The sequence below is a fragment of the Calypte anna genome, chromosome 2 (assembly GCF_003957555.1).
Source record: "Calypte anna isolate BGI_N300 chromosome 2, bCalAnn1_v1.p, whole genome shotgun sequence".
Classification (NCBI taxonomy): Eukaryota; Metazoa; Chordata; class Aves; order Apodiformes; family Trochilidae; genus Calypte; species Calypte anna.
The window spans coordinates 129,703,183-129,717,688 of record NC_044245.1 but is presented as its reverse complement, the minus strand read 5'-3'; the positions used below and the strand labels follow the sequence as shown (position 1 = coordinate 129,717,688).

The 14,506-nt window shown below is 35.5% G+C and overlaps 1 protein-coding gene across 1 annotated transcript in view; it reads right to left on the bottom strand.

Moving 5' to 3' along the window:
* VPS13B (vacuolar protein sorting 13 homolog B) overlaps positions 1 to 14,506 on the bottom strand; it is a 417,894-nt gene that overhangs the window by 343,689 nt on the left and 59,699 nt on the right. The window contains 5 exon segments of the mRNA XM_030444536.1: positions 5,006 to 5,130; positions 6,653 to 6,847; positions 8,699 to 8,868; positions 9,419 to 9,610; positions 13,637 to 13,724. Of these exon segments, the coding sequence (XP_030300396.1) occupies positions 5,006 to 5,130; positions 6,653 to 6,847; positions 8,699 to 8,868; positions 9,419 to 9,610; positions 13,637 to 13,724 (770 nt within the window).

Below are 14,506 nucleotides of genomic sequence, written 5' to 3'. Positions count from 1 at the left end.
AATCAAAACCCAAGTGTCAATTTATTGGAAAACTTCCTAGATTTATGATCCAATGTTCACAGTCTGTGGATGTCTGACTCTTTTTTCAGCCAGTAGGGTCTGCTTGCCTCTTACTAGCACAACTGCACTGAACTCCATGACAGCTCCATCTCATGACTCCCAAGCTCACAAATTTACTGTGATTTCTAGTTCTAAGCAGCATTACTCCACTGGACATACTCTCTGAATATTTTCCAATCAAAATTAAAAAGACATGTAGTTCACCTGATCTCCTGCTATACCCTTGTTAATCCTCTCTTCCATGAGCAGCAAATTCTCAAGTTTCCTTCTGTCACCTCAGTAATACCTTGTTGGTAAAGGCCACGTCAACAGAAGCTAATTTGCCTATCAAAAACTTGTTGCATGTGAAGAAGCCAGATCTCCATCTATCACACTGCTTATGGATCACCATGAATTGCTGTCACTCTGGTCAATTCATTGTGACAACGTTAAATGCACACAGGTTTTCAAGATGATCCTGAGCAGCTCCTGACTCATACTGGAGCTTATAATGACCTTACTGGATTGTATAAGACATCTAATGATTAATTCTGTCAATAAGAATACAATTGTATAGCATAACACTCCATGGCTTTGATTAAGAGAGGGATGTTTGCCTTTTAAGTCATATATTAAAGAAGAAAACTGATGTAAAGCTATATAAAAATACAAACACCTTTAGAGTAAAAAAGGTTTAAGCAGAAATCTTAACAGGAACAACACAAGGTCTTTAGAACCCTCAGTTTCTGTAATGTCAAAATTGAAGTTGGATTTAAAAAGTTAAACTAAATTATGTGTACAAAGCAACCATTTGGCAACTACGGGGTGACACAGTCACAATAAAATCTAGGAAGTAAGAGAACACAAATTCCTGCTGTTCAGGTTGCTGGCAAAGTATGTTTCTCAGTGTCACTGTATAATAGTTAGCCAAAAGGAGGTTATGACCTCACATGCCAATCTAATGTAAATGTAACAGATCGTAGAGACATAGTAAAAAATTACTTTTACAGTTAAATCACTGTTGAAATATTAAGAACAGCTATATTATATTAATGTTCTTAATGGTTCGTGAAGCTTACACAAAATTTACATATAAATTTAATGTGAGGATAATCCATATCTAGATCCCTGTATTGAACTTTCAGTAATATGAGGGCATGTATTAATAAAATTATTATTATATCAGGACTTGAATCAGGACTTATTATTATATAACAAAATTATTATTATATCAGGACTTTAATTCACAGATTTCACAAGTGAAGCAAGTTATACATCTCTGGGCAGCTGAGGTGCCTAGCATATGATACATGTGACTTCCATTACCAGTCCAGCAAATTGAAAACTTGTCAGCTTTTGCTCTTCAATAAAAAGACTGAAAGGAAGAGACACAATCTCAACAAAAACCAAATCTGATGTTGTCAGTAATACTTGCTCATCAGAAACTGCTTGATTAAGATTACCACACTGCCTATGTTTAAGGTGGAATTTATTTCCTAAGATAGTATCTGCAGAAAACAGTTCAAAAGAAAGAATCTTTGTAAAAATTATATCCATTTAGCCTCAAAGAGTATTTTTTTAGTAATCTAGATCTAATTACATGTTACTTTTTCAGATTTTTGTTCTGATAGAGTAGCAATTCAAGAGCAAGAAATTAGCTGCTCTATACTCTCTAAGGTTCAGGCCATGAAATCCTAGAAACTATTTTATCCAAGAGGTCCTCAACTTGTTCATAAAAGGTTCATTCACACACTCAAATTTGATATGACTGCCTATCAGTCACGTCTGCAGACAGCAAATAAGCAGCTAATGCTCCAGTCTCAAAAGGAGAAAGAAGAGACTCATGATCAAGGAAACAGACTCCATGAAGGTAGACTACTGGACCAAGAAGCTCAATAAAAAGGATGCAAGGATAGACCATGTCTTCATCATTTACAGCCTTATTCCATTTGTTTAGATATTGTCTAAGTAGTAATAGAGGGAATTGCCTTATAATAAATAAGCTCATCAGTTCTCATAGAACTTTTCTTTCCAAAGAAAGAAAAAGAAAACAGCTAATTCCTCTTAAGATTTCTGTTTGGCAATAAACATTTTGTCATTCATTCTAGGCTTTTAACCATATTTTGCTAATTCTCAGTGTTTTTTAAACATCCTCTTGAAAGCTCTGAAAGCTTCTTTACAAGCTGGCATGCAACACTACATAAAGTAGTTGTAAAATATTGACATTAACATTGTATTTTGCATCTTATGTTTGACAAAAACAAAGAACCAGATGTTCTTTCTTTAATATAAAAGCAGATTACCTATACACTTTAAAAGATGTCGAAGACTTAGTTAACAAGTGATCTGGAGCACATTTCTTTTGGAAGCAGAAAGTGTATTAACTGAAATTAAAAAAGACATCAATCTAGTAGTTAGGCAAAATGGCACTTTTGTAATTCTTTGGGTTTTATTGGAATTTACAGAGATAATGCTGCTGAAATTTTATCTGTTAAATCATGTTAAGAATGTTTATTAACTAATTAAAAAAATATTACTGTAGTTTTTAATACACTATACATTTTGAGATTATTATATTGAAACTAGGAAAGAAAGCTAGTCTACTGATTTATGTCAGAAATAAAGTTTGGATTTTCACTACTAACTCAAAACATACTACCTGAGGGATTCCATAACAGTTCATAAAATGTCTTTGTTTTAAAAGGTATGGTCTGTGGTATATATTTTCTACGAAGAAACAGAAGAACACATGTAACATCAGATGTGTGTATTTTAAGGAACTCTGGAATGTGGAATCAAAAAATCCACATAAAGCAGGTGGCGTAATTTGCAGGGAAGGACTGAATTTAAGTTTAATGACATTACCAGGTTATCCTACCAGACTAATTCTCATTCACTGCATGACTTCAATGAAGCTCTCAGTCCTTGTGCTGATTTCGGTTTAGTTCAAGTGCTATTTGATGTGTTTCATCTGGAGTTTTATTCACTTCAAACTACACTTCATTTAACTAGGCTGCTGCTGTACTCATTTGTTTTGCTACTTTATTACCCACAAATTGGTGTTGCTTAGTTTAGATAACTTGTTTGAACAAATTAATTTTATATAATTATTTCACACTGTTCATAAACAAACTTCAGAAAATTTTTATATCACAAAAGAAACTGAGAAAGGTACTGAAATTATTTTAAAATGTACTAGACCACAATAAGTGTTGGTCTTAGAAGGCCCACTATTTAATGCTGTTTGATGATTTGCTATTTTAAGGCAGGACAATTCCCCTTCTTCCACTATTGAAACGTACTGCTTGTTTTCATTTTTCTATGCTACCAATCTACTACACTCTATTTTCCAACTGAGCACACATCACAACACAATGTATTCTTAAAAAAGAGGAACAAAGTGAGCAAGACAGAACACACGAGAGAGAAGACAACACAGGAGACAGAGAGAATGTGAGCACAAGACAGTGGACACCCGAGATGCTCCATGTGCAGTGGTGCATGAGGAAAAGGCTGAGAAACCAAGCATGGATGAGCAGGATGACCATCAAGCACACACAACTACCATTGTGCCTGTCAGGAGACAGATGTTTTTTACAACTATTTTTGACCTCAAATTTTTTCTTTTTATTTCGCACAACTAACCATGGGTTTTACAATGTACTAAATAAATGTACATTTACCATTAAACACTGGTTTATTTCTGCAGTTTACTAATAAGGATCCCTAATGAGAGCTTCACGTTACACACCATGTCACGTCAGGAAAGGCTGTCAGTCCTGTCACAGCACTGAAGTACTCTGGTTGGTGTGGATTATGGGCTATCCTGGTAACATTTACAGTTGTTCAGGAAATACTGCAACAGAACAGCAACTCATTTGAAGTGGTTTAGTAAACTATTGATGGAAAACATGAGAGAGTCCATTAGGCTGCTACCACCTGGTGGTGTGCAGATTATGCTAAAAACCTCTTGTATTTAACACGTTGCCACAGCTTGTGAGAGGAAAAACTGGTGTATTCTATAGGTAACATTTTTACAATCATAGGTGTAGTCTGGTTTTCCTTTATAATGTATTGAACTTCCAGAAACAAATAATTGGTACAAATTGGCTACGCAATACAACAGCCAAAGTATTTAACACATTAAACTTTTCTTCTCATCTTGTAATTTGATGTAAGATTCTTTGAACAGACTTTGTTGAAGAGCTACTGTTCAAATTGAGGGTTAAATAAAACTAATGTTTTTTTCCAAAGTATTGCTAAAAAGCATTTTCTTGAAAAGAGTTTTTATAAATGCAATTTATTAATAAAAATTATTACACACTGACATTTATGATCACAAGATTTAGCCTGTAGCGATAATTTAAAGACTGAATTTGCAATATATTAAAATTTTAAGAAACAGATTTTATATAGCTCATTTTATAAAGCAGAGAATTGCTTTTGGAATAGAAGGTTTTGCATTTAAAAACCAAATTGCTACAAATGGCTAAAACACTTCCAACTATAATGAGTAACAGAAATAAAAGTCATTTTGTGGGGCTGGGGTGTTTTACTGGTTTTCTTTCCCCCCATTTGTGGTTTTTCATTTGGTTGCATTTAAAACAGGAGGAGTTGTCCTGTTCAGTTAAACACGTCAAGTTTACCATCAGTATATAAATTCAGCTTTTGTATCCACCCAAGGAAGAATAGAAACTGGGTCATAGAATTCTACAAGGCCCAGAAGAAACTCATTTAATACAGGGCTTGCATAGCCTGTTCGCTGAACCAGCAAGGGTCTAGAATTTTTATTAACAGGTATCCTTATATAGAAATTTATTAATAACAGACTTAATATTAGAACATGATAGAAGAGACAGACATGTTTAAGGATATATATGGAGCTCAGCGTTTTTAAGCCATTCATCAGAAATACAAAAGTAGTTGACTACATCACTTAAATACACTCTACATGCTTAATGCTCACCAGTATTTGGGAAACTTGATCAGCTTGCCATAAACAGCAGTACTGAATGAAGGGATAACTGGAACAGGGAAGCAGTACAATCCTCTACTGTCTAAAGAGGTCAGTGCTGCTTGAAAACCAAATATCTGAAACAAATTAAGTTAGTCAAAGTGTATACTATCACACTCTTAGATCACTTTCAAATTACTTTTATAACATAATTATGCATTAAGTATATTCAATAAATAGTAAATAAACTGTATTAGGTTTAGATAATTTCTTTTCTCCTAAACACAAAAAACTGTGGAAAAGTCTACCTGAAAAAAATGTCCCAATAGGAATACATATAAAAACATTTTCTTCACTTAAAAATTGTTAACTACACTCTGGTGAATTAAAAAAAAATACCAATCTACTAAAAATCATTATTCTGTAACCTATAAATCTGCAGATTGCACATTGGTTTTCACATAAAATAAAATAACTTTTTGTAATTACAACAACATTAGCCTAAAAAAGTGGTATTTAAGGAAATTAAAAGCTCCACCTAGAAGTTTTTTTGTTTTTTTTTTTATAAGAACATCTAAATAAAATAACCACAATTATTCTTTGATTTTTTACTGGGCAATGTAGAAAAGAAAAGCTTGCTGGGCTGACTTTAAGATGCTGTACAACCATATTCACACAAGAACAGAACACTTGGGTCCATATCCTATAAAAATCAAATATGAAGTCCACATTTTGCAAACACTGAGCTAACAGTTCCTAAAACTTTTGAATAGAAAAATAATCCCCTCAAACTGAACAGACAGAAAAATTAATTCCAATACTGCCATGCCAATCACTGCAAATGCAACAGAATGTAAACTTGTCACCTAGAAAACTGAAAGCTTGCCATGCAATTCTGGGAGAGTTTGCTTCATGCAGATAGTAAGCATTTCATTGCTTAAATCTGTAGTAGCATATTGGCTACTACAGCCAATGACTGACTGAAAAATTTAATAAAATTAGCAATAGTAGCAGTAAATATTTATATTTTAGTAGCACACAAAAGGTTTCAAACTGCCTGAGAGGTTAAGAGGCCTGCTTTTAAATTCCCCTTGAGATTTCACTTCCATTCTACTAAAATCTCAGCAGATGACAACTGAATAATATCAAAGAAGTTTTTCAGTACTTTCTTATACTTCCCCTAATCTCATATTAACAACTTCTCTTATATAATGGATCTTTGGCAAGTGGTTGTTTGGCAACAGTTTGATTGCACACCTTCAACATCCTCTATCAAAACAACTAAAAGTGGTGGTTTTTTCTCAGAATATCACAAAGTTTCTATGTGTAATGCACTGTGACCTACATTATCTGTGAGTGCAATTCTAGAAAAATGCAAAAGTTTCTTTCGAAATTATTTTAACTCAGTATTGCCACAAAGACTTTGGGCCTTCAGTCTGCATAGCTTCCTCACATGAAGTTCTCTATGCATGTTAGAAACATTTTGGCTCAAGTCAGAAGCACCAATCCCAAACCATAACATACTGTGAAATGTGTTCAAGTCCTTTAGAGAAGCTGAAAACTTTCTCCCAACAAACCTGCTAACACCTAGGATTATCAATACTTCTATTTTTTTCTTAGTGTACTGCAATAAGAAACAGATCTCAAGCCTCCTTTTACCTTCAGATAGCAGTGTGAATAACAGTAATGAAGCAGGTTGTCAGATGGCTGGCTGAGGCTGCTGACCATGTGCACCAGTTGCTCAGCATACATTGGCACCGAGTGCTCCAGGTTAACCTTATCTACCAAAATTCGGATGGAAGGTAAAGGCCTCAGGGGCTGGAAGCTTGCAGCATTTAACAGTCCACTTACGTTCTGGGGAAGAAGAAGAAAAAACATACAATTATTACAATAGCAGATGTATTGTCTACCACATTTACATATTCTTACCTACACACACAAGCACATCTATATATAATAAACTGTTCACAGATACCACGGCCCTATGGTCATCATAAGCTGAATCCTCAATTTTTTCATAATAATTTCTTTGAAGCATAAAATTTGTGTTTAAACTTCTTATCCAGACTGTCTTGGGTGCAGATGTCCAGGTGTTGGGTGCAGGGGCTACAGAGGTGTTCTCTGTGAGGGGAGACCAGGGGCCGCCTCATGGCAGGCACAGGCGGTTCCAGTCAGTGCTGCCACAGCCCCACCCTGGGACACAGAGGAGCCCATCAGCCAAGACTGTGGCACTTCTGTGGAAACATATTTAAGAAAGGGCAAAAAAAATGCCATGCAGGTTTAGAGAAATGAGAAAAAAAAAAAAAAAAAAAAAAAAAAAAAAAAAAAAAAAAAAAAAAAAAAAAAAAAAAAAAAGTGAGAAACAGCAATATTAACATTAAGGTCACAAAATGAGGAGAGGGAGGAGGTGGTGCTCCAGGAAATGGAGCAGATGCTGCCCTGCTGCCCATTAGAGGAGGGGTGTTTCCTTGCATCCCATGATGGAAGAGACCACACCAGAGCAGATAACCACACTGCGGCCTGTGAAGGACTGGAGCAGGCAGATGCCCTCAAGGACACTGCTGCCTTCTGGAAAGTCTGTACTGGAGGAGATCTTTTTCCTCAAGGACTGTGGGAAGGATTCATACTGGAACAGGGAAAAAGTGTGAGGAAGAGAGAGTGGCAGAGACGAACTGATAGGGACTGACTCCAAACCCTCATTCCCAGTCCTCTGTGTTGAAGGGTGGGAGCTAGAAGAGTCAGGGAAGGAATTAAATTAAGCCTGGAAATAAGGGGGGGGACGGGGAAAAGGTGTTCTTAATTCTTGGCTTTGTTTCTCACTATCCAAATATATTTTAAATGGCAATAAATTAATTTTCCCAAACCAAATCTCTTTTGCTAGTAATGATAATTCACAAGTGACCTTTCCCTTTCTTTATCTTGATGCATCCTATTCTTTCCCCACTCTCCCACTCAGTAGGATGAGTAACCGAGTGAGTGAGTACCAGGACAATGTCAACCCACTACAAGAATAGGCAAAGTCAAGAGATTTTGTTTTATAAAATATTTGCTCACATTTTTAGCACTTCAAAGCACTATCACCATACTAAATCCATGCTGATTGAGCCTCTACACTGCCATGTAATATCACGCGTTCTGAGTTGTGCAAGACATGTCAGCAAAAGAAGATGCCATTCCAAAAAGAGAAACATTGCAATTTTACACACCCTACTATATTTTTCATAGTATCTATTAAAATGAAGTACTGTATCCAGCCAAAAAAGGCATGAACATACCAGGATTAGATTGTTGGACAGCTACCAAAGTGGCTATGGGGTTGCATCACATGAGCTCTCTTTCCCTTTTGGGAAGGATCTAAGAGATCTATAAAATCTCTTCAGGCCTCTGCCACAAGACATATACCTACTGCAAATCTTCACTATGCAGCACTGATTCATCCCTACAATACTAAGATCTACTTCTTTTTAATCACCTTTAACATATTTTTTCTTCCAAATTAATTTTTCCAGCTACTACGTGACACCTTCAGTTTACAGGTCTAGCTAGTCACTGCACACATCATTCATCCAAGTTATCTGAAGAGAAGGCTCATGAGCACCAAAGTAATTTGAAACTCAGTAATACATTCAGCACATGGAATAATAAATTTATATGACAAAGCACATGCTTATATAAAGAACTGAATAAATATCTATGCATACATACCTTCTCACCCATGATTATGGGAATCAGCTGATCCAGTAAATTGAATTCTGCCACAGGGATGATAACTGTACACTTAAGAACAGTGAATGTTGTAAGTCGAGTGGGAATGTATTCCTCCAATAAAGCTACTTCTTCTGAGGTTGGCATAGTTCTATTTCCATCCATAATATCTACAATAAATCAAGACACCTTTTTTTTACTAGAATATATAAAATACCACCTACAGTCACTTTTTCAGAAATGCTTAGCAACTAACAAAAAACAGAAAGAATTCCCCCTGCCTGCTCCTCCCCACTTAGTTATTTCATTCCACACTAGTTCTATCTAAGGCTAAAAACAATTGTAACTGGATTTTCCTTACTTTGAAATTTGGATAGCTCTCAGAAACTCATCTTCATAGTTTACCATGGCTTGTTTCCATACATTTTTATGATATATAACTAGAATTTCAAACTAATAAATATATACTATGAGGGTTTTCTTCTCCAAGATTCCAAAATTAAGCGAGAGTTGTCAGAGAAATAAGCCCTCCTTACTCAACAAGAGCCTTGTGATTGAAACAAATGGCCTCAAAGTATCTGAAATTATCTCAGAGGTACATCCAATACTAATGGATATATTGTGATGCATTTTAGCTTTATTTGTAAGTTGCAGCTTTGAGAACACTGAGTTCAGTCTGGTTTAATTCTGTATATTTGCACAAATGCAATAGGAGCAAACCTGGCTTGGTTCTTCTGTATGGCTCATACTCGTGTTCCAGAGCACAGACAATCATTTTCATTATCCGGTGCACGGCACTGCTGTCCAGTCGAAGACTGAGTGGGCCCACAATAAGGCTTTTTGTGGACATCTCCTGAACATTTCCAAAATCTTCACTCTTTCCTGAAGAAAGGTCTTGCTGATTCCCAGAAACTATAAGAAGTTTCATATATAACAACAAATTACAGCAAATACTGGACATGATGATTTTTAGCAGCTACTTTTGTTTCAAATCCTGTGATCACATACTTGCATTTATACTGAAATTTTTACAGAAAATGCAACAATGCAAACTGAACATAAAAACACTATGGCTTGTATAACATGTTTAAACAAACAGTCATTTTTAATGCAGAACAAAGTGTACAATTGCCTTCAAGCACAGCACAACCTAGGAACCTTTCCTATTAATTTTGTATCTCTTGAGCTTGGAATGCTCTGAAGGTGTCCAAACTATCTCCAAATGCGTGCCAGCTTAACCCCAATGTTACTGACAGCTCTGCTGTTCAAAACTTTCTACAGTTCATCACAGAGATATGCATCCCAATCAATAAAGGAAAAGGTGTACTGCTAAAAAACTGCAGATATGGGCCCTTGAAATGCTGAGCTGGTGGGCTACAACAGCGATAAGAATCCCATTGACTTGTATTGTCATAAACCCGACTGAACCTTCCTGCCACTCACTGATGAGGTAAAGCCTGGGCTGTGTGAATGAAAACTTTAATCACTATGACTCTGACCATTCTTAGAAGAGATAAAAGGATCAGTTAGTTTCAGCATCCAAAAGATCTATAAGCTTTGTGATCAGAATGGCAACTAGTGCACCAATTCAAGCATATTTACTGTTTTCCTGCTATAGATGTAGGATAATGTGATAGACTGACATCACAAATTCACTCCATATATGCTACTCATCAGCTATCAAACAGTATGACTACATTTCTTTAAAGTAACTTTATGGAACAGCTTCAGCTAACTTAGGCAAATTTCAGAAGCACAAGTGTAACTATTACGTATAACTTGTAAAAAGATGTCCTCACCCCTTTCACCCCTTTCATTTACTGTGCAGAATTTCACTCTTTAAAAAAGTCATCACTTTGACAGTGCTTTTACACAAGCATTTTAACATTAAATATCTTGCTAACCATTACACGAATGAATAGTCTGACAAAATAAGCAACAAGAGTAAAAGTATTCTGAGACCACTTAACCCATAAAATGAAAAATTTGACATAAAACTATGGGATGAAAGTTCATTCCATTCAGTGAATCTGGACAGCACCTACACCTTAGGCAGCACATTACTCCCTAATCCACCTGGTCAAAGCTGTGACAAATAGGAAAGCCAGGAAATGCCTATCCACTGCCATCAAATTCACCTTGGTTTCCACAATTTAACATACCTGCAATTGCAGAGCTGTCCATTTTATATGTTGTCCTTGTACTCACAATCAAGTCATGCCACAGAAACCAGTGTCTGTGTAAGCAATGAATGGGCTTCTTCCATGATGAACAGTAAAATTTTTAAGTTTTTATCCAATCTGGATCTTACTCAATGCAAGATAGATCATATTCTTTCTTCTTATCACCCATCTGCCTGGATTCAAATCACCCTATTTCACTGTATAAATCTAATAACATCTGGCCTTTCTGTTACAGTAACAAACCAAATACACCTGTACAGAACTATGACCCAAAACCACAGGAAAATCTGCCAAATCCAATTTCTCATTGTAACATCTTCCCCACTGACACAATCTTTCAGTACAAACATAAATGGCCAGTGGAGCTCAGCTGGTCAGACTGCTTGGTGGGAGCTGTAGCTGCTGCAGGCAGCTGACCAACTCACTTTGTCAAAGAGCTGTAGAAACTGGCTATTTCTGAGCAGCTAAGGCTTTGTGGTTACGCAGCCTGGCATGATGTGCTTCATAACTTCAAGGCAAATCTTACTTTTAAAGCAAGTGAAAGAAAGCATGTTTTATTTCTGGTTTCACAAAAGTAATGAAAAACTTGCCACAAAAATAGATAGGTAGATATTGGGAACAAAACAACTTCTGAAGTGCATCCTCTATGTAGGTCATGCTAATCTGTGTCAGAAAATTGACAGGTTACACAGTGTTTCAGGAAGGCTACTTTTTTGTACTGAAATTTAAAAAAAAAGCAAAACAAAAAACAAAACAAAAAACCCACAAACTATTTGGAAAATAGAAAAATAGTTGGAAGGGAAAGACAGGCAAAACTTCAAAATAAGACTACTCTGCTTAACCATCTATCTTGTTTTCATTCAAAATACCAAAAGTGACTAATGCACTCCTCTAAGTGACAGATGAAACTCCTGAGGTTTATGTTATCCATGAAACACTTGTAGTTTAATCAGTAATCGTATGCTTCAGGAAAGGTTAAAGGGGCAAAGAAGGTGTCAAACCAAAATTGCTTTCACAGATAAAAATCTTACAATCACATTAACAGCCTCCTATAACTTAGGTTAAATAACATTTTTTAGAGGGAGGTAGCAAGCACTGATGTAACTGAAAACACAGCTATCACTGCTAAAACAAGAAATAGTAAAATACAGAATTTTACTTAATTTCATATAAACACCATATATTAAAAACTGAGCAGGATTTCTATAGTTTTTAAAATCTCTGGGTATTTTTAAGTTTTTAAATGAAATATTCTATTCAATAATTAAATACTTGACTCAATACAGGAAAAAATACTAGCAGAAAATGCCACAGTTGCTTCTCTAAAGAATTAAACCATTTGAAAATTTCAAGTTTTAAGTATTTTATTCTGGAGCTAAACAACCATTTAAACCATTAATTTAAAAACTAATTACTACATTCCTTTATGTAGTCAGCTGGCTGAAATTAGGAGTGATTTTGAAATAGAAGCTCAAGGTAAGGTTAGATATGAAGTCAAGCTAAATTTTGATGTGTTTTCCCAGGGACTGATGAAGGAAATAAAAGCCAAGGCCCCGAGAGAGCAAACAAAGAAATAGAAGAGAAGAGAAGCTGAGGAGGGGAAAAGATAGTCAGAAAATACCAGTAGCTTTGTCTTGAGGGGGGAAAAAAAGTGATTTCAGTAATTTCTGAAAAGGGCTAGTTACAATCAGAAAAAAAAGTCATTATATTCCTTATACTCTGCAAAAGGAAGCTTTCCTCATAATAAAATAATTTGCACATATTCAAATTTTTATACCAAAAAATCATAAGTAGAGAAAGCTTATCCTAGGGTCTTCAACTGTTCTACAAAAAAGTTCTGCATGCAATTAAACAGTTACTTCTTTATTAAAAAACAGAAGTGGACTGCAGCTTGACATTTTCTCAGCTTCACATCACGCTCATGCTACAAAGAGGAAACACTCAGGGCTAAGAGAGTACTGTTAAATTGCCTCCAGTATTAGAGGGATACACCACATACTGGCATAGTTTAGTTCTTTTTATAAGCTTAGCATGGCTTCATCCTTTAACCAAACTGGAAGTCTTTCTTCCCTACTCCTTTTACACTTAATGTCCAGAAAACAAAGCCATTAGGAGTTGAGACTTCTCTTGCATAGAAATAAAAAAAGGACTGAAAAAACCCAGATGAGTTGGACAAGGTAACAAAGACAGATAAACATTCAGTCAGAAATTAGTATGGAGTTCCCAACAGATGTCCATAGATGCAGTGTTCATGATAGTAAATACACAGGTGGGGAAGAAAATATTATTTAGGCAATAAAATTGCAGAGCAGCAAATGCAGATGACAGTCTTCACAGGGGCAGGGGAAAAAACAAAAAACCCACACATCACAGTTCATAATAAAAGTGTATTTATAGTATGTCCTTTGTCCTGGCTTTTGTGATACTCACAAAAGAAGCTATACTTACTGCTTTGAATCCACTGTTTTGTCTCAGATTTAGAAAATAACTGACAGTATCTCAAAAATTACTTAAACTTAGCCAGTATCTTAATGTGCATGATTTAGGTTAATATTTAATTATACATATCTGAGTAAAGATTAATTCATCTTTGCATTTTTCCTCATAGGAGAAAATTACAATCTTTTGCATCCATTTTAATGATGAACCTGAAGGTAAGTCTAAGGTAAATCAGAGGACAAGTGGTCAAGGATCAGGTGGGCATGAAATGTCTTTGTGTCTATTATTTAACAGGGTAAACAAAGAAAAAGGGTACCTTTGCCACTGTTGCTTTCCATTGTGTACAAGTAATCCATGTAGAAAGCCCCAAACCTCTGCATTCCAGCTATCTCTGTGTATGTCTCCTACCAACAAAGCAAAGCAAACAAATAAAACGTTGTATAAGGAAAGAATCTTGAGATTACCAACTGATAGGCTGGTATGAAAGAGATATATTCATGTTTGGAGTTGTGCACCAACACACAGAAAGGCTTGTCAAAACAAAGGACAGAGGTTATCCCAAAGAATTCACCTTTCTGATAGGTAATGCAACTTCTATTTGAGGCCACACAAAGGCACATCCATAATTCCAGTGGACATGCTGACCAATTCATCAATAACATCTAGTTAATTAGTACCTTTAATGGAGTAAATATTCTCCACTTGACCTCTTGCATCCAACAGATCTGCCTAATTAAATACACTGAAAACTGAAGCCCATTCATTCAGTCTTTTTAACTTAAGGAAAATTGTGGGTTTATCTTTAAACAGTAGGAAACTTATTAAGACTTTATGCCATCATTGGGATTTACACATAATATAATCCATTCTGACACAGTAATTTTGCTTCCCCTCTTGCCAAAAAATAGGCAGATCCTAAAAACATTGAAAACAGGCCAAAAAAAAAAAAGTAAAGCTTAAAACTAAAACACACTATGGGAAATGACTGAATATGTACTTTTGATTTCTCCAATTAATTTCATTTTTAGAGGATTCTCCGGGGTTACACGTTATGAGTAGTAAGAAGATTAAAATAATAAAATTGCATATGAAAAAGAAATTATATTCAATTCAAAATTGTGAATGGCTTATCTGTATAATAACATGGAGCATAGAACTCCACCTATGAATACTCCTGGAATGGACC